The sequence below is a fragment of the Aptenodytes forsteri genome, unplaced genomic scaffold, assembly GCF_000699145.1.
Source record: "Aptenodytes forsteri isolate BGI_AS27 unplaced genomic scaffold, ASM69914v1 Scaffold137, whole genome shotgun sequence".
Lineage (NCBI taxonomy): Eukaryota > Metazoa > Chordata > Aves > Sphenisciformes > Spheniscidae > Aptenodytes > Aptenodytes forsteri.
In genome coordinates, this window is record NW_008796221.1 from 4,551,836 (window position 1) to 4,575,870 (window position 24,035).

General features: G+C 37.0%; 1 protein-coding gene across 1 annotated transcript in view; it reads left to right on the forward strand.

Annotated features, from left to right (window-relative positions):
• SRPK2 (SRSF protein kinase 2) overlaps positions 1-24,035 on the forward strand; it is a 111,699-nt gene that overhangs the window by 53,666 nt on the left and 33,998 nt on the right. The window contains exons 2-6 of the mRNA XM_009289049.1: positions 4,482-4,633; positions 12,226-12,334; positions 12,889-12,976; positions 13,225-13,312; positions 18,906-19,012. Coding sequence (XP_009287324.1) covers positions 4,482-4,633; positions 12,226-12,334; positions 12,889-12,976; positions 13,225-13,312; positions 18,906-19,012 — 544 coding nt within the window. The remainder of the gene's footprint in view (positions 1-4,481; positions 4,634-12,225; positions 12,335-12,888; positions 12,977-13,224; positions 13,313-18,905; positions 19,013-24,035) is intronic.

Here is a 24,035-nt window from a genome sequence, read left to right on the forward strand (position 1 = left end):
TATCCGAGGAAGAAAGGTGGTTTTAGTTTTTAACAGCATGTTGCATGAGTAATTTTCTTTTCTTTAGATTTTTTGTCAGCTTGGCTCAATTTGTGTGGGGAGAGGCAGTGAACAGTCATTTCCTATTCGCTTTCTCTGTGCCTCTCAAGATTTTATAGATATCCGCTGTCTGTTTTCCTGGCTGAAGAGTTCTGGTATGTTCAGATACTTCCCATATGGAAGGCATTTCGTGTTTTTAATCACCCTCGCTGCTCTTGTTTTACCTTTTCCAGAACAGAAGAATAGCAAACAACCCTACAACATCAAAAACAAAAAACCTAAACAGTTCTTCCTGAATTTCTCATGGTAAAATTTTTCCCAGCATTTTCAGGTTTTAATGTTACGGAGATTGCTTTTAGTGTTGGCTGTTGCCCAGTTGGAACATGGAGCAACATGTCCATGACAGAGAACAGTAAAATTAAGTTATCAGTAATTTTACATTTCTTAAAGTGGGCAATTGATTTTCTGTAAGACTCCATGCAGTGTTTTGGCGTATTTTGTTTCAAGTTCACTGTAGAGGAGAAATGCTTCAGCTTTTCTTTTGTCTTTTACTAAGCATTCCCTCTAAGAGCAGGTTAAAAATAGGATTTCATTGTATTTTGATTGAACTTTGCTGTAAATTTATTTTTGTCCATTTAAAAGAGAATAATTAAAAGATAAAACATCCTGGCTAGTGTTTGTTAATTGCTTGTAGTGCTTCTTTCAATACAGTTATAATGTTTGTCATTGTAGACTGTGGGTAGACTGTGGAGATGGTCAGTTCTCTGCATACCTACTGACAGAATACTGTGAGTCTAGAAATGGTGTGTCATCTTCTTCTATTAATTAAGTGTTTATGCTTGGATGGTGATGAATAACCTAGTAGTGGTAGACCACAGACTACCAAGTGATTACTTCAGAAAAAAGAGAAACAGATTTAGTATATGCCTCTGCATGCGTGTGTTACCTAATGCATATCATTGCATACAACGTTTTAGGAAATAAGAAAGAGTAATAACTCTTAGTGAAATTATTATTAGTGAAATAATGCAGTTGTTGAATAGCTTGTTATGTTATGATAGTTTTTGACAATTATGTTTCTGAAAAGGAAATGGAAGTTAGCATACATGTTTATTACTCAGAGCTTTCTTAATGGCTGGATTTTTAATGCCAAAGATGTTTTAGAGTCCACTTTGAAGAAAAAAAGTAATTCACATTTTAACAAACTCTATACTGGAAAAATGAAATCTAAGCTGAATAGCGTATATATTCATGCCATATATCTCAAAGGATTATATTGTTGAAATATTGATCATAGTATATCTTTCCAAGTCAAGAAAAGGGTGACTAAGAAATAGCAAAACTGGAGTTCTCTCATCGACTGATGTCCTTCGTAACACTGTGAAATTGTATGTTGGCAGAAGAGCAAGCATTGGTGATGCCAGCATGAGTTATTCAACTTGTAGGCAGAATTTAAGCAGCCAAGTCAAGTGTTGAAGACTTGATCTTTATGTATACCCCAGAAATGTAAAAGTGAGCAAACCCAAAGAACAAGGCTAAGAATCCCATGCTAAGAATTCTAAACTGAAGCAAAAAATGGCAAAATAAGCCAGTAATGCAGAATTAGCAGTCAGACTGATGTAACTCAGCAGCATTTCTTTCCTTCACCCTTCTTCATGTACTAATATTTGATTGCTTCAAAAGGTGCAAGCAAAGCTAAAAGGACAAATCAAAGATCTTCCTCAGTTTAAATCAGTGTTTTGTTATTCGCAGATAAAATCATAAATAACTTCAGAAGGAAGTACAGTATTATCTTTCTTTCCTTCCTGATGTCCACAAAGGACAATAAGAAAACACTCCTCAATACCAAATACAACTAGGATTGGAGACAGGAAAAAAATAATTCTTTTCAAAACAAAATCAAATATAGCAGCTTGAGAAGGACTCAGAAGCAGCTCTATTTTCTTAATCTATTTCCCTAGGAATAAATTAAAATACTGGCTTTTTTGAAATCTTGGGTTGTACACTTCCTCCCTCTCTTGGAGGGAGATTCTTGGTATTCCTTGATGTTTATTTCAAAATGAGCAACAAAATGTGTGAATCTCAATTCCAGAAACGCTTCTAGTTCTCTTTAAAGTATTATCATGTGATGAAATAGAGCAAGTAGTTATTATCTTAAATAACTTATCTTAAAAGACAAAATCGGCACAACTTCAATGGATTTTTGAACTTAGGACCCCTGTACCGCATTGCCCTAACCTACCCTACGTTTTGCTATATTTGTACCATCTTATGTGACCAAAATAATAACATGGAAACTTGTGGTCAAAACCAAGTAAAGTGATGGTACTGTCTAAAATAAGGAGTCCAAGCACTGATGGATGTGCCTGTGTTACCTGGCACGCTGCTTTCAGATAGATTTACAAAGTGCAGGCTATTTTACTGTGCTTTATTTTTCTTGCTTATCATTAGCATTATTAATTTTTCAGTGTTCATAGTTCTTGATCTGTGTATCCAAAATGGCCTTGTGCCCAACAGATGATGTTTCAAGGTTTGTAATGTAGATCCTTATACTATGATTTGTTTGATTAAAGCTTTCTGCCAACATTAGATGGGCGTGGGGGCGGTCAGCTTGCTGACACCATGAAACCAGGCTATTGGAGGGCCATTAATCTAATGCGTGGTAAGATTAACTGGTCAGAGAATGTGCTGTACCTTCCGTTTGCTGTATCGGTTTACTTTCCTTGCAATGTACAATATAGAGGCATCTGTTGGGAACAAAAGAGGAAAGATAAAGGCAAAAAAAAGCATAATTTACCTAAGTAGGAGCATGTGCAAACATGTTTATTGTTTATCCTACAAATGGATCCCTTCTCTCTCTTCTATTCTGTCCTAAGCTTTATGTGGTTAAAAATTATATAAATTTATTTATTTGGGTAGATTTCTCATCATAACTTAAGCCATTAATAAATTAGTTCCAAATATTCCTTTTTAAATCTGACCATTTACTGAACGAATAGAAGAACGTTATTATCTGAAAGGGGTAGCAGGCAGATAAATTTGGTGTGCATGCAACTTCCAGTGATGTCCTTTAAAGCAAAGGCATAATAGCAGCTGCTGTGCAGGCGGTGCATGTCGCCAGTGGAATTTATTTTTGACCAACTGTGTACTCTTCAACTCCAAATGCTCTGTCTGTCTTGAACAATTGCAGTGTGTAAAAAGGAAAAGTGGTGGTGGGAATTATAAGTAGGAAGACTATAGGAGTGGGATAGACATAAATACGGTTTTTACTCATGATCAAGGAAGTATTTGAATCTAAATTTTAGGAGCTGAAACATTAGCAAATTCCAGATTTCTATTTTTTTATTGTATGAATGACAAAGTACTGTTAATATGGTGTTTTTCAGATGGCTTAGATTTGAAGTAGATATAAATGCAAATTATAGCAGCTTTTGATGGCACAAATGCTTTAAGTTACTTTGCAAATGTATTTTGCAAGTATATTATTTGGCAAGTATGTATTTTTTATTTGCATGAAGTATGAATACAAAAAATAACAGCGTCAACCTGTTTGGAGAAGGCTTTCTTAATTATTTGACAAACAGGTATGCTTCAACCATGGATTTCATTTTTTCTGTTTATTGAAAATTGTCAGAATTTCGAAATGCGAGTAATTTGTAGGTGTTTAGAAACACCAAGTACAGCCTTTCTCAGAATAGGATATAAAACATATTTCATTTTTTTTGTCTTTTCTAAACTGGAGATGCAAGACAGTCAGAAAAACACCTCTTGGCGGTGTTGGGTTTTGGTGGTTTTTTGTTTGTTTTTTTCTTTTTTTTTTTTTTTTCCAGTTAGTGCATATTAAAGCATGCTGTGTGTGTTCTGGGCATGCATCATAGGCTACCTAGGAAGATTAATTTTTCTTTCTTACTTCCTAATAGCTGTTTTCAGGATTTTGTAGACTGATACAGCTTTCCATAGTGTTGGCAGCAGCTACAGATGAGCAGAAGTGCATTAAGTCATCTGGTTTGGGTCAGTGTCACTAGAAGATTGTTTCTTGCTGTGTATCAATGAGATCTTTCTTCCGTCAGCTAGCAGGCAGGAGCTTTTGAATAACTTGATATTCTCTGAAAAATATTTCTTCTCAATCATGCTTGAGAAGATAGGTCTAACATCTCATTTGCTCATCGGGAATTCTAAAAGCTTGTCTGTATCTGATTATATATCTTTTATAAGCTGTTCCAGTGAGTAAGTCCAAACTCACTTAAGACCTGCTTTTGGTCTGGTCAGGTGCATCTCTGTCCATGCCTCCCTAGGGTCCCACAGGTGATACAAAAGATGACAGTGAGAACATAAGTGAGACGCGCTTCAATTTCCCAAGGCATTCTTTCCTCCCCTCTGAAGGGTTGGTTTACCCCTGTGAGGAAGCTCTGTACTAAGTGTGCTCTCTCTTTCATTTTCAGGCCAGAGCCTCAACAGAAAGCTCCCTCTGCACCTCCACCTCCACCCCCGCCCCCACCCCCGCCCCTGCCGGAGCCCACCCCACCAGAGCCAGAGGAGGAGATTTTAGGGTCCGACGATGAGGAGCAAGAGGATCCCGCGGATTACTGTAAAGGTGTGTGCAATTCAGCAGTGTCGATGAGGGTAAACATTGTCATGCAAGTCTTAACTCTGGTTCTTGAGAGGTTTTTAAAGACCTGATCTTTAATTACAGGATTTATTTATACAAGAATTACGAAAAACTGCTCATTTCAGGTCCAGATGCACAGCCGTCTTCAGCTTTACTTTTTCACGTAGCCATAGCTTATTTATACATTTTGCAATAAATACACAAATACTGCATCTCTGTTTTCTTCCTGATGTCCTAGTTATAATAATAGAGAAGAAACTTTTCTTGATTGATGTTAGTTGTAAGAGAAACAAAAACAGCCAAACCAAAACAAACAACCCCTTCTTCACTCCGAAAAGTTCTAAAATGCCTTGATGCCTTTAACAACGTCAACTACATTTATTTTTTAATCTCTTTTTTCCCCCTTCTTCTCTCACCTGCACCAGCCTGAGATGTTATATGCTGCTTTTTCACGTTGTCTTTCACAGCCCTCAGCATTGTCTGAGGCTCTCTATATCATCGTTTTAGCTCTTGATTTCCTTAATTTTTGTAGTTGCTTATATTCATTTTTTAAATATTGTTAAATGCATAAAAACATGTGACTGCAGTACAACAATGTCAATACTGAAGTTTGTTTTAATGTCACTGCTAAAGTTGCAAGTCTATTCCCATTAGGGTAAAATGTATACTGTACTTACATGAAAAATCATAAATAACAGGTCTATTAACTTTGGGTTATCTGTCATAGTAGATTTCAAGGATATGAATTTACTTTAGGAAACATCAAAGTTCTATCACTTCAGATTAATGTTTTTGGACAGCCAAAAAGCACTGTATGCACATTGACTATATCTGGTATTCTATATTCCTCATATCAAGAAACACTTTCTGTGTCAAATGTGATGATGTCTTCTTAATCAGAAGCTTCTACATAAGCCTGGAGATGTGCTATTTTAAGAATCCCCTCTCCCAGCCTGGAACAAGTTTTCTATTTTCAGATTTAACAATTGAAAGTGACTATTTCATTTTGGTGTAAGAAATTTTATTAATATGTGATATTTCAAATGTTTAAGTGGCTTACAGATACCAATAGTGAAAACCAGACAGTAAACTCAAACTAAATGTTGAAGTCTGCAGCCGGGAAAAGAAAAACATGTCACTAAAGCATGTTTGTATTTTTTTTTAAATTATTTCTGTTATAACACATTTGTTCCTTAAGATAACTCTTTTGGTATCTGTAACATCTTCCATCAGTGAGTAAGGATTTATTGTTTAAACATCTGTTTACTTGTAAACATTTGTATTTCCTTGAGATTAAGCATTTCAAGACCCCCACTTAATTCTTCCCTGAAGTATGGGCTGCATTTAATTTCAAACAATCCATTGTTGTCTGTGTTCCAGTATTTCTTGCAAAATGTCACCATCTGGAGAAGCTAGATCACAAAACAAACAAAAAAAAGGTCTAAGTTTACTGCCTGCTTATAAGTTACCTGTTTAACTAGAGTCTCTGGGACTACAGCGGGTCAGTAGTGATATCTGCATACTTTTAAAATGAACTACATGTTACGCTAAGAATACTGGCAAGTTTCCTGAAAAATTAATGGGAACTTCTGTATGCTTAAAGGTTCTTCTGAATCCTTCTGGTCTTGAAGCTCTGAATTGATGGAAGTATATTGAAGATGGTTCAAGCTTTGGTTCATTTGGATGTCATAATCTTTATTTGTTTCTGTGAGAACAGTGCTTTTGTTGCTCCAGTAGATGATTTACCTATTTTCTGACCATAATTTCCTGTAAGACTGATCAGTACATTTCCTTCTTTTAGTCTACTGGGGTTGAACTAAAGGAGGGGTCACCATGTTGTATAATAATCTGAATCAAATGGCCAGACTGGGATGGTCTGGGGCCATACAGACTTCCTGTTTGTTTATTTTATAGTCAATAAGGGGAACGAATAAGTTACCAGGTAAAGAATTCCAGGGGTGGCTTTTCGATACATTATTTCCATTTTTTTGAGAGGTATTTTATTAGTTTGAATATGTTTTTCTGTTTTGGGTAACCTTACTGTTGTTTACAGAGTGGAAGATAAATATTCTGAAATTACCATTTATTACTGGAGTGTCTCTTTTCTTCCTAATTTTATCTCCAAAATGTCAGTCTCCCAGGATTTTTGAGTGAGGCACAGAGCATACTTCATCTGTTCTCAACCCCAGTCTGAAATTTCATAGGAGGGCAATTTTGATGAGGGAGTATATAAGTAATTTTTGTCATGAATTCAACATTTTACCTGTTAACTCTACTTCCCATTGCCAAGGTATTGTTGTTATTAATTTTATTTTTCTTTATTATTTTTAAGGATATGTTACTATGTGCTGGGCTCACATCTTCACCACATTACATGGTGGTTAGTAAATAGTCATAATAGTATTTTTAATCAGGAAATTGGATTAGTTTGAATTAGCACCTGACATGAAAGGGACGACTAACAGCCATCGGTGTGAAGCAGACTAACCTCTGTTCCCCAGAGGCTTCCTCCAGGGCCTGTTTAAATCTGTGAGATGACTTCTGTTGGTGTCACTGAATTTACATTAAATGCTTTTCCAATCTTTATTTTTTTAAGGAATGGAAATACCAAAAGTCCAACTACATGATTTTTCAAGGGGTACTTAGACAATGAAGCTATTTTTTCTTCTTTTCTGAAAAGCCTTGAAACACTTGGAGACTTCTTTCAAGAGCCTGTCGTGTCATGGATGTAATTGGAATTCTTTGCTTCTCTGATCATCTTCTTTGCCCCCTGGAGATGTCTCCCATTCATCCAGTTCACAAAGGGAATAATTCCCTATACAAACATAGAACTAGCCAGCTACAATTACCAATACATTCAGGAGACGTTTAGGAAGAATGATCTCATTTTTCTGACCCTCTTTCTTGAGTGCATGTAGCTAGCGAGCTAGCTGTGAGAGAGACATTTTTTCTGTGTGTGCTGCAGTGAATAGCACAACAAGGTTTTTTTGTTACATTATCAGCAGTGCAACTTACACATTGTATATTTTCAAATACCAATATTGTTTTTCCAAAAGTACATAATTTTTCTCAAACTGCTAATTTTGCATAGATGCTTTCTTGTTACTACTATTTAGAAATACTTACTGTATCATGAAGAACTTAACATTCATCATAGGATGACATCAGTTTTTAAAATGCATTTAACTAAGCACGTTGTTACCTGGTTGTCCACAACCTGTAAATGAATATGTTGCTGACATGAATCAGGGAGTAACGTGTACAGAAACGGTAATCGATTATTTCCAAAACTGCTCCTGTTGTGGCTTAGGACAGTAGAAAATATCTTGTGAAGTATATATACTCAGAGAATATGCTACCGCTGTTGGTATCTGTAACATATGCTGGTGTATTGCTATAATTAGTTATGACAGTGCTGTAGTGACCAAAATAACATGGCTTTTACATATATAGTATTGTTATTCTTGCAACACGTAGATTTTACTAAAATAACTTCTCAACCCCCAGTTTATTAACTTGACTTCGGTGTCTTTGACTGATTGCCTCTGTAGGGTGTTCTCTCTCCTGGCTGTGATGGGAAGAAACTGTCCCAAGTTTCTAATTATTTTTGACCCGTTGAAGCACAAGTATGCCAAAAGCTATCTGCAGAGAGGCAGACTTATAAGGCACTTGTTTACCTAAACTATTCTTAGAAACATATGTTTACCTGTATTTAAATTCTTCATCACTGAGTGTTATGCTGTTAACATGTCAAAAAAGCAAATATTTTGTTTAGTGCAAAAAACTTACTTCTGGACATTGTTTTATATACTTGAAGGCCCACATACATCCTTCGGGCAGTGCAAAAGGCTGCATGAATTGTGGGTGTTTTCATATACATCTGAAGCCATATAAGTATTAAGGAATGATTTAATAGGACTAGATATTTAGGAAAATTGTAAAATGTTCCAGAAATTTTTGTATTGTTGAATTTTAAAATCTGTTTTGCAAACCATAGAGAGGTGTTAAAACTAGGTGTTAAATATTTTTCAGTTTTTATAATTACCTCTGTTTGCAAAAGGAATAATGATTACACAGAGAATAACGTTTCATACTTCTCACTGTTTTCATGCAATGATACATGCAGGACAAAACTCAGAAGAAATGATACTGTGATAGTGAATTATGTGGCAGTGTTTTACATAATTCTTGCTGTCAGGTCAGCAGACCTGATTTGTTTCACAATTGCAAACTTCTAATGGAAAGGTAGAATTGCTGTATGTTCTCTCAGCCTTCCACTCACATCTATCACTTCATCATCCTAGATAGAGTTTTATGGAAAGACTTTACCAAAGAGTAGTAATATTTTTTTTGTTTTAAACCAGTCAATAGCTGTCTTAAAATGTGATTATATTTATTCAGATTTTAAAATATTTTCATCAGCTGTTACTGCAAGAATGGCTAAATAGACAATTAAATTAAAATTTAGTTTTGTTTTTAATGTTTCTATCAGTATGGATTTGTATACGTGAGTTTATTCAGCAAAGTTTCTATAATAACGAAGCTGCAATAGTCTTGGGCTTCATATGTGGCTGATACTGTTTCTTTTTGCAAATGAAGTGGACAGCATAATAGTCAACACTTACTCTCAGTAAGTCTGTGCCCGCCCCCCCTTTCCTGGAGTGTAAATCTGGTTGGGTGTTCCAAAAGTGATCTGTTTTTTCTTTGAAGAGTAAGGAGTTCCCACTTGGCAGTGTTGCTCATTCTTCCTGAGGTTACACAATTCAGCAGTGGAAATGAAGCTGTCTTTTTAGGTTGCTAGGTGAGTTGTCCTGGCAGCTTTTCATGAACAGTTCCTTCCCAGTGATGGAGGGGAGGGTAGGTCTTCCCCCAAGGGGGAGTCCCGGGACTCAGGCCTAGGCTGGGTCCGTATGTCTCAGTCCTCCTGTAATGCCCTGTACTGCTCCTGAACCAGAGCCTTCTTTTTCCTTTGCTCTTTTTTAACTGAAAATGTTGGTGTCTGTATACATAATGATTTGTGAAATGAAATATTGTGTGTGGTAGTAAGTATACAGGTCTCACAGGTTAAAAATTTAAAGATTGTTCTCATATCTGGGTCTTCATAGATTTGCGCAAAATTTTCATGGAAAAGATGAAACTTCCACACCTTACTGCTAGGCTGGGGGAGCTGAGACTGCGCTCTGTGTGTCTGTCCATGCTACCTATGCACATCAGACTCATTTCTGTGCCCGGTGAACATGCTTGACCCTCTGCGGTGGTATAAACTGGGAGGCATGTGGGCAGGGAGGAGCGTGAAGTTAGTGCTGTATAACTGAGACTTGTGCTGCCCATCTGAAATTGTTTGTTGCTGTCACTTGGTTCAGACCGGCCCCTGCCGAGACGAATACTTGGGAGTGCTTCTTCCCTGGTGCTCTGGCCTGAGCTGTTTGAGTCTCTGCCAGCGGTATTACGTGCGGGAGCCTGGCAGCTGCAGCCATGTCAGATGGGTCAGCTTTTAGTTGAGGCTGTGAGCAAACCAGCGAGTGTCTGCTGTCTGCTAAGCTTAAAGTTATACCTGAACATACAAGTATCAAAGCTGTGTGTGTTTTAGAGTTTCAGTTTAGACATATGAACATCCAAAGCAATACATTATTTAAGCTTTATCATTCTGTTGAATATGTAATCTTTATAGTTCTATTGTACAACTGTGTTAAATTTATTAATCTGCTCTGGAAGCATTTGAGGAAAGTTCACAAATAAACGCTTGAACTTCTGTTAAGGCAAAAGATGTTATTAGCAAGGAAAGGATGTAAATATATCCAGATTTGATGTTGCTGTCTCACAGATAAAAAAGAGATAAGAGAGAAGCCCCTGTTTTAAATCCAAGGAAGTGATAAGTTCACATTGTTGTCTTAACTGGGCACCAGTTCTAACCAGATTTTCAGGGCATTTCAAAACAAATATAGCAACTTAGAGAAAGTAGTCTGAGGTTTTCCTAATTTTAAGTGGAATAGTCAATAACTGAGGATCCTGCCAAAGGACAGTTGGGCGTGACATTGTGAAGGACTGGAAAGAGCCGAAGAGGTGATTCCTTGACAGCTGCCCCGAGTCTGCTGCTGGTGATGTCCTGGAGGGTTGCATGGTGCAGCTTTATTATTTGTTTGCAATTTAGGCAAAATTGTGGATGTTATTATTAGTCTGTTAAGGTCTGAATAACAATAGTCTTGTGTAATCACTGTCTTCCCTGGTTTCACTGGGAGGAAGAATGCCTCTTAAAATACGAAGGAAATAAAAAGCTTAATTATACCTCCTCACACTGCCTAGAAACCTGAGCTCCAGCCTGCTCTGTCCTGTTGGCCTTTCTGCCTAATGGGGCTTTTGAGGACCTGTGTAGTGGTGTAAGTTAGGACTGCAGACTTCAGTAATTAAAAAGCAGTTCAGACAAAGCCCGTAGCTGTCTGCTCTCTCTTCTTCCTCACTGTAAAAACCTCAGACGTGAGAAAAATGCATTGCTGCTATGGGTCAGGAGCCAAGCAGAAGAGCATCAATAAAGTCTGCATTGTTGTTAACATTTTCTCAGGAAGTATTCTATTGCTGCATTTATTATTAGAAAGCAAATGGGAATTAAAACAATCTCTGTTGAGATTCTGCAATCGTCCAAAATATGTTGACTGGAGAAGCTTCAAAAATGATAAAGAAATAATGCAGATCTTTCCTGTACTCTCTGTGAAGTGGAAGATAAGCCTGGGGAAACAGAGAACAGATGGTAATGTTACCACAAATAATAGCCATAAGAGAGAAGGGTGGTAATCACTGTCTTCCCTGGTTTCACTGGGAGGAAGAATGCCTCTTAAAATACGAAGGAAATAAAAAGCTTAATTATACCTCCTCACACTGCCTAGAAACCTGAGCTCCAGCCTGCTCTGTCCTGTTGGCCTTTCTGCCTAATGGGGCTTTTGAGGACCTGTGTAGTGGTGTAAGTTAGGACTGCAGACTTCAGTAATTAAAAAGCAGTTCAGACAAAGCCCGTAGCTGTCTGCTCTCTCTTCTTCCTCACTGTAAAAACCTCAGACGTGAGAAAAATGCATTGCTGCTATGGGTCAGGAGCCAAGCAGAAGAGCATCAATAAAGTCTGCATTGTTGTTAACATTTTCTCAGGAAGTATTCTATTGCTGCATTTATTATTAGAAAGCAAATGGGAATTAAAACAATCTCTGTTGAGATTCTGCAATCGTCCAAAATATGTTGACTGGAGAAGCTTCAAAAATGATAAAGAAATAATGCAGATCTTTCCTGTACTCTCTGTGAAGTGGAAGATAAGCCTGGGGAAACAGAGAACAGATGGTAATGTTACCACAAATAAAAGCCATAAGAGAGAAGGGTGAATAAACTCTACAGTAGTTACAGGACATGAGTTTTTTCCCTCCAGGCCAAGTAAGGCAGAATTTTTAACATTAGAGTAAAATTTTCTTTAGATTTCCTATTTATAGTAAAGGATAATTCGAAGAGGAAAATTTATACTACAAGAATTACTTGAAAACCTGGGAATTATTGTTTGTTTTCTGAATATTCTTTTTCTACTTGTTTTTTCATGAAAGGAGGCTATCATCCAGTGAAAATTGGTGATCTTTTCAATGGCCGGTATCATGTTATTAGAAAATTAGGATGGGGACACTTCTCTACAGTCTGGCTATGCTGGGATATGCAGTAAGAAAACTATTTATTTCCATTCACTTTTTTCTTAACATGTTACTTTATTTTGTTTGCAATAACTTTTATTTTACATGCATGATAAAGTTATGTAAATGTTTGCTATCTTTTTATGCAGAAAGATGTATGCAGTCTTATTTTGCTCTTGGTTAAGAGTGTAGTTTATAAAATCTCTCAGAAATGAGTGTAATTATTTTCTTTGACAAATTAGCTTTGCTCGTTGAATTTGCATGTTGTCTTGAACGTGCGAGAGTAAGCTAATGTTTTTATTTCTGTTGTATCTTTAACAAAAAAATATGATTATACCTTGATTGAATGATAAAATGTGTAACTGAATACCTCTTTTAAAGACATGAGCATCAAGGAGACAAAATATTCAGTAAATCAGACTGTTAACAGAGTACTATTAAAAGTTGTTTTTTAGTGTAATTTCAGTGTTTTCTTTCAGAATACATTAGGTTATGAAATATTCTATTTAAAGTTTCCCAACCTTCAAAGTATCTCTATTTTAGCTCAGAGCATGTGTTGAAAATGTTTTTGTTCTTTTCAAGGGGGAAAAGGATTGTTGCAATGAAAGTTGTAAAAAGTGCCCAGCATTATACAGAGACAGCCTTGGATGAAATAAAGTTGCTCAAATGTGTAAGTATCACTCATGCAATACAGTGCTCAATACCAATAATAATAGTAATAATGAATTTAAAAAATGTAGTGGAATATTGTTTTTAAACTTTTTTATGTACTTTTTTTTTTTAAATAGCTGGCTTATTATGTGTTACCATGATTTCTAAAGCTCCAAAATACTGTTTAACTTCATGTGGAAAGCTAACTAATTAGTATTTTAAAGTGAATTTTTTCCTAAAATGTCAGTGTTTACATTCTTGGTGTAGGTTCGTGAAAGTGACCCTAATGATCCCAACAAGGATATGGTTGTACAGCTGATTGATGACTTCAAAATTTCTGGAATGAATGGAATTCGTATCCTTTTGAAAACGTGGCATCTTCATTAAAAATTATGTACTGAGATAAGTAAGCATTTAGTTCTGGCTTTTTTCTAGTTAGTTGTACTTTAATTTGTAATGTAGAAACACCAAAATAGATGTAGATGCAAAGAGTAGTCCAGTGTGTAATGCACTCACCTGAGTGAAAGTAGCTTAGCTTTTCTAAACACAATGCAAAATAAAAAAAATTCCCATGAATCCTGTCATGGTCTGCTAACTAGAGATAGTTAGTTTACTTAAAAACTGGAGTTTTACTGAAAAGATTTGTAATAACTGAGGCTTACAGGAAATATGTTTTGCTGTAGACTAGTAAAGAGAAAGAAAGTGTCAGTGTCATGAAGGAGCTGGTTCCTATTTTCTTGTGGGAAGCGTGAGGGCATGGAGATTCTTCTCTTGTTTATGCGATCCTCTTTTGGCCAGGTGTTAACCTCTTTTTTGGCAAAGGTTTTAAAACTTTACCTTTGAATGCTTCCTTTAAAAAAAGGGGGGGGGGGAAGTAAAAGGAGGGAGACAAAGTAAAATATGACTGAATATTGTTCTCAGGGAAAATTGTGCGTCTATGAATATATTTGATTTTGGAGTTGAGCTAAAGTGAGTTATCCTTGCTAATTATATTAGATATTTTAGCAGCTTATTATATTACTGTGCTTTCATTTACTGTTACAGCTGGTGTTTATGTGTATGCTTGTTGTGTCTTGGAGTCCTAATAACAGACCTCATTGTTCATGGTGTCGTACTACCAGACAAAGAGACAGTTGCTGCTCTAGAGAGCTTATCACTAAGTTGATTTTGGTGATGCGCCTTCAATCTTCAGCAGAAAAGGGTTAAGATGCTCTTCACCAGCTCTTGTCCTCTAGAAGAGGAATCTAGGAGGTGACTGTTGGTAAATCTAAATGCCCGCTAGAAAGCATCCTTTCAGGGAGAAGTGTGCAAGCAGTTTTCATCCCATCCATCTGTCTCTTGACATTAGTTATGAAGCCTTTGGGTTTGTGATAAGTGAGAATGAGAGTGTGGGGACAAGTATTCTCAGTTACAGAATGGGGTCTTAACTGCTTTCCCTTTGTCCCATTTTGGTTTGTTTCCTACTTGCTTCAGTGGTCAGCTAGCATGGTAGAAAGCTGCTTAAATGTAAGTGAAGTTAGTATAGTCTGCTTTTTTCCTAGGTTTTATCATCAAATTAAAATGAATTAAAATAAACCATACAGTTGCCAGTAGTCATTTCAGCCTGAATATAAATGGTTTGTGATCAAGGAAGTTGCTTAACACAGTGAGGCAAAGAACCCTGGTTAGCGTTTCTTGGTGCTGCTGTTGTGCTACAAAAAATAGGGTTTAATTTATGAGCTGAGATGCTTATTAAGAAGTATTTAATAAATATCTCTATTTTCTAACTATGTTCACAAAAAATAATGCGACCAAAGCACTTCAGGTCTTCAGCTGACAGCTGTACAATTGAAGAATAAAGTTATTTTTAGAAATCAGAAATTTTGACTTCCTGTTTTCATTGTAAAACACTAATATGAAATAGGGCATAAGAAAATGTATTCCTAACTATACATAGAAATAATGGTTAGCTGCTTAACAGAGCAGTTTCCCAATCATGTTCTTAAATTATTGCTAAGATTCACATGTATCTATACATCTGTATTAAAGGTGAGACCCATTTCTGAGTGTGAAGAGTAAATTTCGTTAGTGATAATATTTTGAAGGCATATCCAAACTTCTATCTTTTTGAAATACAGCACTTAAGTTGACAAAGCCAAAAGAGACCATGCGCTAGTGAAAAATAAGGGTTCAGATAGCTTTGTGTTAGCAGATTAAAACTGGACAGCTGATACCGATTTATTCTATTTCAGTTTTACCTTCATGTTGAAAACTCTGGCAGTACAAAAGTTATTTTATGTGGAGCGCAAATGTTCCTGCCTTACTGAGAAGTACATTTTTCAGAAAGGTACAGTAGACAGGATGGGCTGATACTGGACTCAAATTTAAATTACAGCTGCAATTCTGTCAAAGTCCTAGCCACCAGTGAAAATGTGATATAAAGTATCTTATGCTTTGAGTTTTCTTGTGAACAGTTTGTGCATCCTGGGTTGCATTGCTTATTTGAGCAGCAGTTGGTTGCATTGTTTATTTGATCAACTCCTTTTTATCTTCTAGGGAAAAAAATCTTTGGTGCAGGTTCTTTTGGGAGGGAGCAGGTAACTGATTTTAACGTTTTGCTGCTATGTGTTCCCGTTTTAAAAATGCCATATTAGTGCTACGTTAGTGTTAATTGAGTTGAACAGGCTGAGAGAGATACAGTAATTTGAGAGTTTTTCCATGCTCTGCTGTTTCCAGCTTCCTTTGGGCAAGTCACTAAATATCTGTTCCTTGACTGTAAATTAAAACAACATATGCTTCATAGAGGCTTGATTATTGGTTATGGAATACATTTAAAAGTTAAAGCAAGACAGAAGATAGGTGGGTGAATCCTTTGGATGGCTAATACCACAAAATGTCATGGAGCTTCCAAACAGGGAAACTTGTCAGGAACTGTGTAGCACAGAGCTGGGAATGTGGAGAGCCTTTGGCCTGCACTGTGTGTCTGAAAACAGTCATCTTTCTCCTAGGAGCTGTAATAAGTGTTTATATACAGAGGGATTTTAACAATGTGTGTTATGCTCCACTAGACTGATAATTTTTTAACTACTTGTACATTTTAAAAACAATGCAATTATGATTTTTTCAGGAAGTAACAGAATTCCTGAACTTGGGCACTTTGGTGTTTTCAGTAAGTGTAGATTATTATGTTTGTTTGCACTGGATATTTATTAGAGCCTTAATAAATGTTTATTTGAGTGTAGCACTTTTTAATAAAAGATTCAGATAATCACATAATGAAACGTTTGGAGAGACAAATGAAAAAATAAAGAAGGATACATTCCCAACATGATCAGACATTATAATAATTCTAAACATTTATCTCCAAATAATATACAGCATTAATTAAATGCCATAGAGCCTAAATGCTGCCAATCTAGAAGCAACTGAGATACATCCAGAAGTGTTCTGTTTTGGTACCAGAGCCTTATTTGATTTGGCTTAACTAGTCTTTAACCCTCATCAGATTTCTAAATGCTCCTGTAATGTGTGTTTGTAGATAGATAGTTACAGGTAGGATTTTAGTCAAGAAAGAACAGTTTTAAGTACTTAAGCCTGTCAGCTGATTAATGTTATATTTGCTCTCACTTTTGCTGCTCTGCTCAATTTCCCCCTTTCAGACATTCCTCAAACTGCTTCGAAGAGTGTTTCATAAGAGGCATGTCTGCTGGGTGGGCTTCAGGTTTATTTTTGCTGGAGGACTTTTTGGACATACACATCTGTCAGGATGTTGGTGCTGTAGGAAGATCCTGGGGCTTGCAAAGCTGGTTTCCTAATAGTTAATGCACAGCTTTTCCCAAACTCTTTGTTGTGGGCAGTCTGGCTTACAGTTAATGTTATTCAGGTCAGGATAGTAAATTAGGCAACAGTCACATTTTTGCGTACCTACTCCAAACACTGAGCCTCCTGTATGTCTTCTCCCATCCCAGTTGCCTCCCCAGTACTGAGCATGCCTTGAGTTTGTCCGAGTCATCCCAGCAAAACGTTGCAATCTTTCTTTCAGGTGGACATAATTTCTCTTTCTTGTGGCCTTCCCTCTCTTTCTCTGCCTCTGCCATTCCTCCTTGTATCTTCCTTCTCGGTGCTGTCCCCTTGCCTCTCAGCTATTCACTTCCCCTACACCCCTTTCTCTTCCGGTTACTGTCAAGGCTTAGCACTTCTATAAGTGCAAGGAATGGCAGGAATGTGCCCTGGAGAGTCTGCAGCAGCAGTGGTCTGAAGGACTGTGGGCGGGTGTCCTAAATTTCATTTCTGAACACTGCAGTGTCTTGCCTTTCTGAAATACGTGTTGCTGTAGCATTGCAACTTCACTGCGTGGGCTAAGTTAATAAGCCCTGCAGAGCTAATGTGCTCTGCTCATCCTTTTTGATGGCTGTGTGCTTTACTAAGACTTCTGTTCATTGGATGCTTGTGTGGTAAAGTAACCAAGACTCTTTTCTCTTCTGAATGGAACAGAGTTTTACAATATTCTGAATAGACTTGATTGATACGATTGGGAAATGACTATTCACTGTCTCCTCTACTGCAAGAATTAAGGAACATGAAGTGAGATGAACAGGTAGCAGCAATCAAAATGTTCCAGTTCTTCACAGTGTGCTTTGACCAGTCTTGAGACCTTTTAACTTTGGTCTAACTCCAGCATAGGGGATGTAGATTTTAAAACTTCAGTTAGCTTTATGCATATAGGTAGGTACTTGAGAAGAATGTAAATGATAGACTGATAGACAAGGTAAGTCTCATTTTGACACAAGTTAAGACAGTGACTCTAAGATCATTGCCAAGACTCTAGTTAATAAAACTTAGAGAAGTTAGGTAAGATTTCTCCCCTAACAGTGTAGTTCCCTATGAATGGTCTCTGAGATACAGTCTAATTTCATCCATTGAGATTTGCCTGAAGTATCCCTCATTTAATTCATTTTCTGTTATTTGTATTACATTATTCTTTGCAAGGTTATAGTATTATGTGGTTAAGATTTTAACATTCTTTCTGATTTCCAGGGACATTAAGGTCATTCCCAGCTCACGTCTGAGGGTTAACTCAGTATAGTAAAATTGTATAATTTCTTGCCAGAATGTTGTGCATGACAAAACTTACAATTAGCTTGAATATCTGAATATTTTCTCAATAGAAGGATAACCTACCCAGGTATATTAAGCGTAGAATCTCTAACTTAGGAAGCCCTTGAACCACAAATCACTGGAAGTTCCTACATCTTGTTTTTTCCTAATACTCTTCCCTTGATCATCTACTGTTGGCCTCTGTCGGCGGCCAATAGTAGATGCTGGGTGAAATTAAACTTCTTGGCATTGTGTTTTTTGCATGTTGCTTCTGAGTTCCACATTTTCTTTGTTCCTAAGTTCTTTGGTGATTGCCATTATTCTCTGCAGTTAAAACTGTAGGTGGTAAGAGATCCATTCTCTTACTACTTTAGTCTTTGTTGTCATGTGATTCTTAATGGAGCCTAATCAAAAAGATGTTTAGTATGGTTCATTTTCTAAAACACTGTTGCTGCAGACTTTGGTGGTTAAAACCTTCTATTCATATTATTTAAAATTTATTAGAAACTAGAGATAATAGGCCAAACCAGTACTTTTAACTGTTTCAAAGAAAACAAAAATGAATTAGTTATTTTTTACAATTATCTATTTCATTGTTCACCCTAATGCTATTGTTAACGTTGAAATAACTGACAAGATTTCCATAATTAAAATGTTTTATTTTAATTTGTTATACTGTTGGGCACTGTTCTTGTGCGTGTTTATATATAATTGAAGTGTAGTACCAAAGCATATACTATGTTCTGCTCATTTTAGGGGGAACTGTTTTCCCTCTAAATAGGGCAATGATTGCTTTAGCCAGTATGCAAACAAACATTTGTGTCGATCTCATCAACAAGTTCATTTGGAAATTATCCTTAATCAAATCCCAGATGTCTGTATGGTCTTCGAAGTACTTGGACATCATCTCCTAAAATGGATAATCAAGTCCAATTATCAAGGCCTTCCTATCCATTGTGTAAAAAGTATAATTCGACAGGTAAGATTTGTTAATGTTTTAATTAGGTTTTTCCACCATTGTTAACAGTTTGAAGGTTAGAATGATGATATTTCAACTGAACTCTTACTAATGAATATCTAAGATAAGATAATTTTATTGGTAATTTGAGGGGGCGGTTGCAAGAACATCCTTCTGGATAGCCTGCATATCTGCATGCTGGTTTTTTTTTTGTTTTGTTTTGTTTTTTTTAAATTAAGATTTCCCACTGATAAGGGAGTTTCCTGAGCTGCTTTAGAAAATAAAAAGTTGAAGCAATGAGTCTTTTTCATCTATGTAAGGATATTCATATTCAGTTGGAGTTTTGGTTGACACGTCATGCTTCTTAGTAAGATCTTCTGGAAAATAAAACATCGAAACAGTGGAAATAATATTTTTATTATAAAACTGAACAAAAATTATATCTCTTTGAAAAATAGGTTCTAAAGGAAAAAACCGTTCGTTGAAAAAGGTTGTCTATTTGTATTTAAGTTTTTGTAGAGTCAGAGGGTTAACGATGAAACAGTTCAGAACATTTCACTGGGACATGTTCTTTCAAAATGAGTTCTTTTGCTATACTATGAAAATCAAATTGCTGAGGGGTGATCTTAAGGAGAAATAGTGTTTCAGCAAGGAAAAATCATACATATATTATCTGTGACTTTGTATATACAGTTAATCTATGTGCAGTTAATACCTACAAATGACGAATGAAATCTTTTGGTGCTTAGGTAACTTGTATTGCCTTTCATCAACATTACCTCTATTTTATTAATAAGCGATCTGTTAGTTACTTTCTTTGTAGTTATTATTGCATGTCAACTGGTGAATATCAGCCTATCAGCTCTTTAATCAGAATTAGCTAAATAACCTGATTGATGCGGTTGTTAGTATACAGTTGAAATTTTAGGTCCATTAATTTCTATACAACTAGATGGCTCAGATACTAGAAATAAGGAGCTGTAGTAATGCAGTGCTCCAGCCGAACTGAGCTGCCTGCTAAGAAATGGGAATGTGTGTATTTGTATTATACGTGCATATAAATATCCAGTGTTTTCAGTAAACGTCATTTTTTTGTTTGGAATGTTTTTGCTTTGGTTGCACCGTTGTCCTGGAGTTTGGCCAAAATCTGAGAAATTACGATGTAATTTCTTGATACACTGGGTTTAGCAGCAAAGCCAGGTTTAGGAACTCCCTGCTGCAGTTTACTCTTACACTGCCTGTTTGTAGAAATGGGCTGTAAGCCAGACCACTGAATGGATCCAAGCTGAAAACAACCCCTTTTTGGAAGGAAGGCGAGAACTTCTGAACCCATCTTCACAGCATCTTTGCCAACAGGCTCCTGTAACCTAGCAGAGGAGGACTTTCAGGTGGGATCTTCAGGGATGGTGACCACAACCCAGTGAGAAGTGGGGTCAGCAAGGACAAGGGCCTGAAGGACAGAATTATGGGGGAGGCTCTGCTTTCTCTGATTGTCATGACTGGGGGACCTGACTCAAATGACATACAAATGCATACAGCATGGGGAACAGAGGGCAGGAATTAGAAATCCATACGCGGTTGCAGAGCTATGACCTCACTGTGAGCGCAAAGGTGTGGTGGTATAGCTCAGATGCCTGGAGAGCAGCAGTAGCCTGATAAAGGCACTTTAGAAAGCATGGCCAGGGAAGAGGAGTTGAGCTTAAATGTTTGAATCTTTGCTGTAGAATGGGTCAGGGTCAGAGCGGAGACCAACAAGGGTGATGTCATGGTATGTACCTGCTACAGGCTGCCAATTTCAGAAGTAGATGAGAAGCACCTTCTTTAGACAACTGAATAAGCTGGTTCTTATGTGGGACTTTTAACCACCTTGATACCTGCTCTGGTGGGGCACATGCAGGCAAGGAAGTTTCTGGAGTGTGTTGAGGACAATTTCTCAGCATAGGGTGAGCTGTGACTCAGCAAGGAGACAAGTTGGAGGTGGACCTTGCTGGACTGGTTACGAATAAGGAAGAACTAGTTGAAAATGTGAAGATTGATGGCAGGTTTGGCAGGAGGGGTCCTGGTAGACAAGCTGAACATGAGTCAGTGGTGAGCTCCTGTGATGATGAAAGCTAACCATGTAGTAGGCCACTTTAGCAAGAGGGTAGTCAGCAGAATGAGGGCTCTGTTTAGTACTTCAGGACTCTGTACAGTTTTGGGCTCCAAGTGCGAGACATAGGCTTACTGAAGTGAGTCCAGTGAAAGGCCACGAAAAGGATGAGGGAGCTGCAGCATATGATGTATGAGAGGTCTTGGGAGAACTGGTTTGTTTGGTTTTAAGAAGAAAAGACTAATAAAGGGTGAAACAGATAGAGAAAATGGAGCCAGACTTCTCTTGTCGATACACAGAGATAGGACAAGAAGCAATGTACACGAGTTACAAAAAGAGAAATTCTGGTTACATATTAGGAAGAAATTCTTTGTAGTGAGGGTGGTCGGGCACTGGAACAGGTTGTCCACAGTGTTATGCAGTGTTACGCAGTCTGCATCTTAGGACATAGTCAGAAATGAACTGGATAAAGGCTCTGAGCAGGCTGGTCTGATTTTGAGGTTAGATACAACTTTGAAGCTGGGATGACTTAAACAGGGAAGGTTTGAATCACACAGTCTTCCAACCTAAATTACTCTTTGATTGTAAGCAAAGGTAAAAATTCCAAGTAATTCAAATGCTTGATACCCGAAAAAAAGAGGAACAGGTTAGTCCTGAAAGATTAAAAAGGTTTAATTTTTGTGAGGTTGGAATGAACTGTTTGGACTAATGAGAGTGGCATTGACTGGCAAGACTTCCAGGTTGTTCATCTCATTAAAGATAATACAGATCCTTATTCTTTCTTCTACTCAGACAAAACTTGTGCTACATGTGTTCTAAAAACTTATTTATGAAACTTGAATATGAAACAATTCAATTATTGTACTGGTGTTACTGTACAGCAGACCATTTTGTTTCAGAAAGTACTATAATTCCATGCTACAATTGAAAAGGAATTTTTTATGCTATGATTTGGAAATTTTTTTTTTTTTCAAATTTTTGAGTACTTTTGAGCATTGGGACAAAATTAGGTTTATTTTAAAATGCAGCTGAGAGTTGAGTTTCTTAATAAAAAATTTTCTTTGGTTTCAAGCAGGTTTTTTCCCCTGGGGTAGAGTTATATGAACTGTTGTGCAAGAGAAGACCTTGCAGAATTGAAAAAAGGGCTAGTTGCTGCAGTTCCTTTTTTGCAGTGGAGATGATTGGAAGTGTCCATTTATTTAATTCTGGAATCCTTACTTTGGGTTGTAAAATGTATAGCATCAGTCTCTTTTGAGAGGATCATGTTCTGAAACTGATGCTGAAATGAGCATCATGTTGATCAATGAAAATTTTCACTTTTGCTTTGATCTATGATATAGTAAATGATCTGTTTAATGGGTCAATATGATGTGGCTCCTTGAATGAAAAAGAAAGAAAAAGAAGTGAATATTAATTAGAAACTGCAAAGTATGAGTTCCTTTATGTGAAACTAACCATGTGACCTTTACAAGGGAAATAATACAGCCTTCTAATTTACATTTTTGATTGTAGTAACAGGATCTGTCATAATTTTTCAGAGTCACAATACATTACCCATTTAATTTTTTTTCCTTTTTCAGTGGACAAATAAATAAAAACTAGGAGTGTTTTCCCTGTTATTCATCATCTCAGAGCACGCTGCAAAGAGTGCCCATGTAGTATAGATTTCCTTACTGGTCTAGTGGTATAATGTTCTTCCAGTTTTTAGGATGAAGCAGTCTGATCCACATTTTAAGACAGCTAAGAACATTCTTTCTAATTATAAAATTCTAGCAGAATGGTCCTTATGGTAACTCATGGAACTGATTGGGATTCTAAAATATATTCTGTATTCTTATTTTTTTTTTTTCTCTAAAAAAGACTCTTCAGCCAAATTAAAGACAAAGCTGTCACCCTAACACTGTTACTTTAAAGGGGGAAAGGCTATCTTTTTAAAGTGGGAAATATCAAAACCAGTTTCAGATAAATTCCACTTCTACATATCACAGTGGAACAGATATTTTTTCTTCTCAATGTTTATGGCTTTCAGTGTACTCTGGAATCGTTTTTTTTCTTGTCCTCAGAATTACAGACATTCAATGGTAATTTGTAAGATGGTCTGTAGTATAGTGGGGGAGGGAAGAGACTATTATAATCCATCTTTATGTTGCTGTTAATAATACCTCTTTTAAAATTTGAAGTCACTTAACCACTAACTACTTTCCTGGTATAAACCAATCTTTCTTTAGCATTTGTTACTTTGAGACATACTGTATGTTCTTTCAGTTGCTTTGGCAAGTAGTCAAGCATATTTTGGATCTGCAGGAAAAAAATCCAGATTATCAAGAACGCAGCAGTTTTTACGTGTATCATTGGCACTGACGCCGAGTCCTGCTCAAGTGAACATTCAGTTTTTATATAGACATATAAAGAAAGGTTTTCAGAACGGTTGCTGTTCTAGCCTAGCTCCAGGGCTGGAGAAAGCAGAGTCGTACACTTGAGGTGTTTCAGGGATACTTTAGTATCCCTTTAGCCTGAGTGTAAATATCGTATGCACGCTGCTGCTCCTCTTCTCTCGAGCTACCTTGTGTTCTGGATGGATGTACCAGTTCTGGTACTAGCTCAGGACTGGGTGGTAGACTAATATCTTTGTATTCTGTTACTGGTATTTTGAACCAACACATTTTGCTTTTAAAGTTCACTCTAGCTAGTTATGTCTTAAAGAGGAGCTTGCCAAGCCACTCTCCATCATGGTTAACGGGGAGGTCCCAGACGACTGGAGGCTAGCCAATGTGACGCCCATCTACAAGAAAAGCCATCATTTATCAGCAGTCCTGGTTAACGGGGGAGGTCCCAGGTCCCAGGAGGCTTGCCAATGTGACGCCCATCTACAAGAAGGGGCGGAAGGAGGATCTGGGGAACTACAGGCCTGTCAGCCTGACCTCGGTGCCGGGGAAGATTATGGAGCGGTTCATC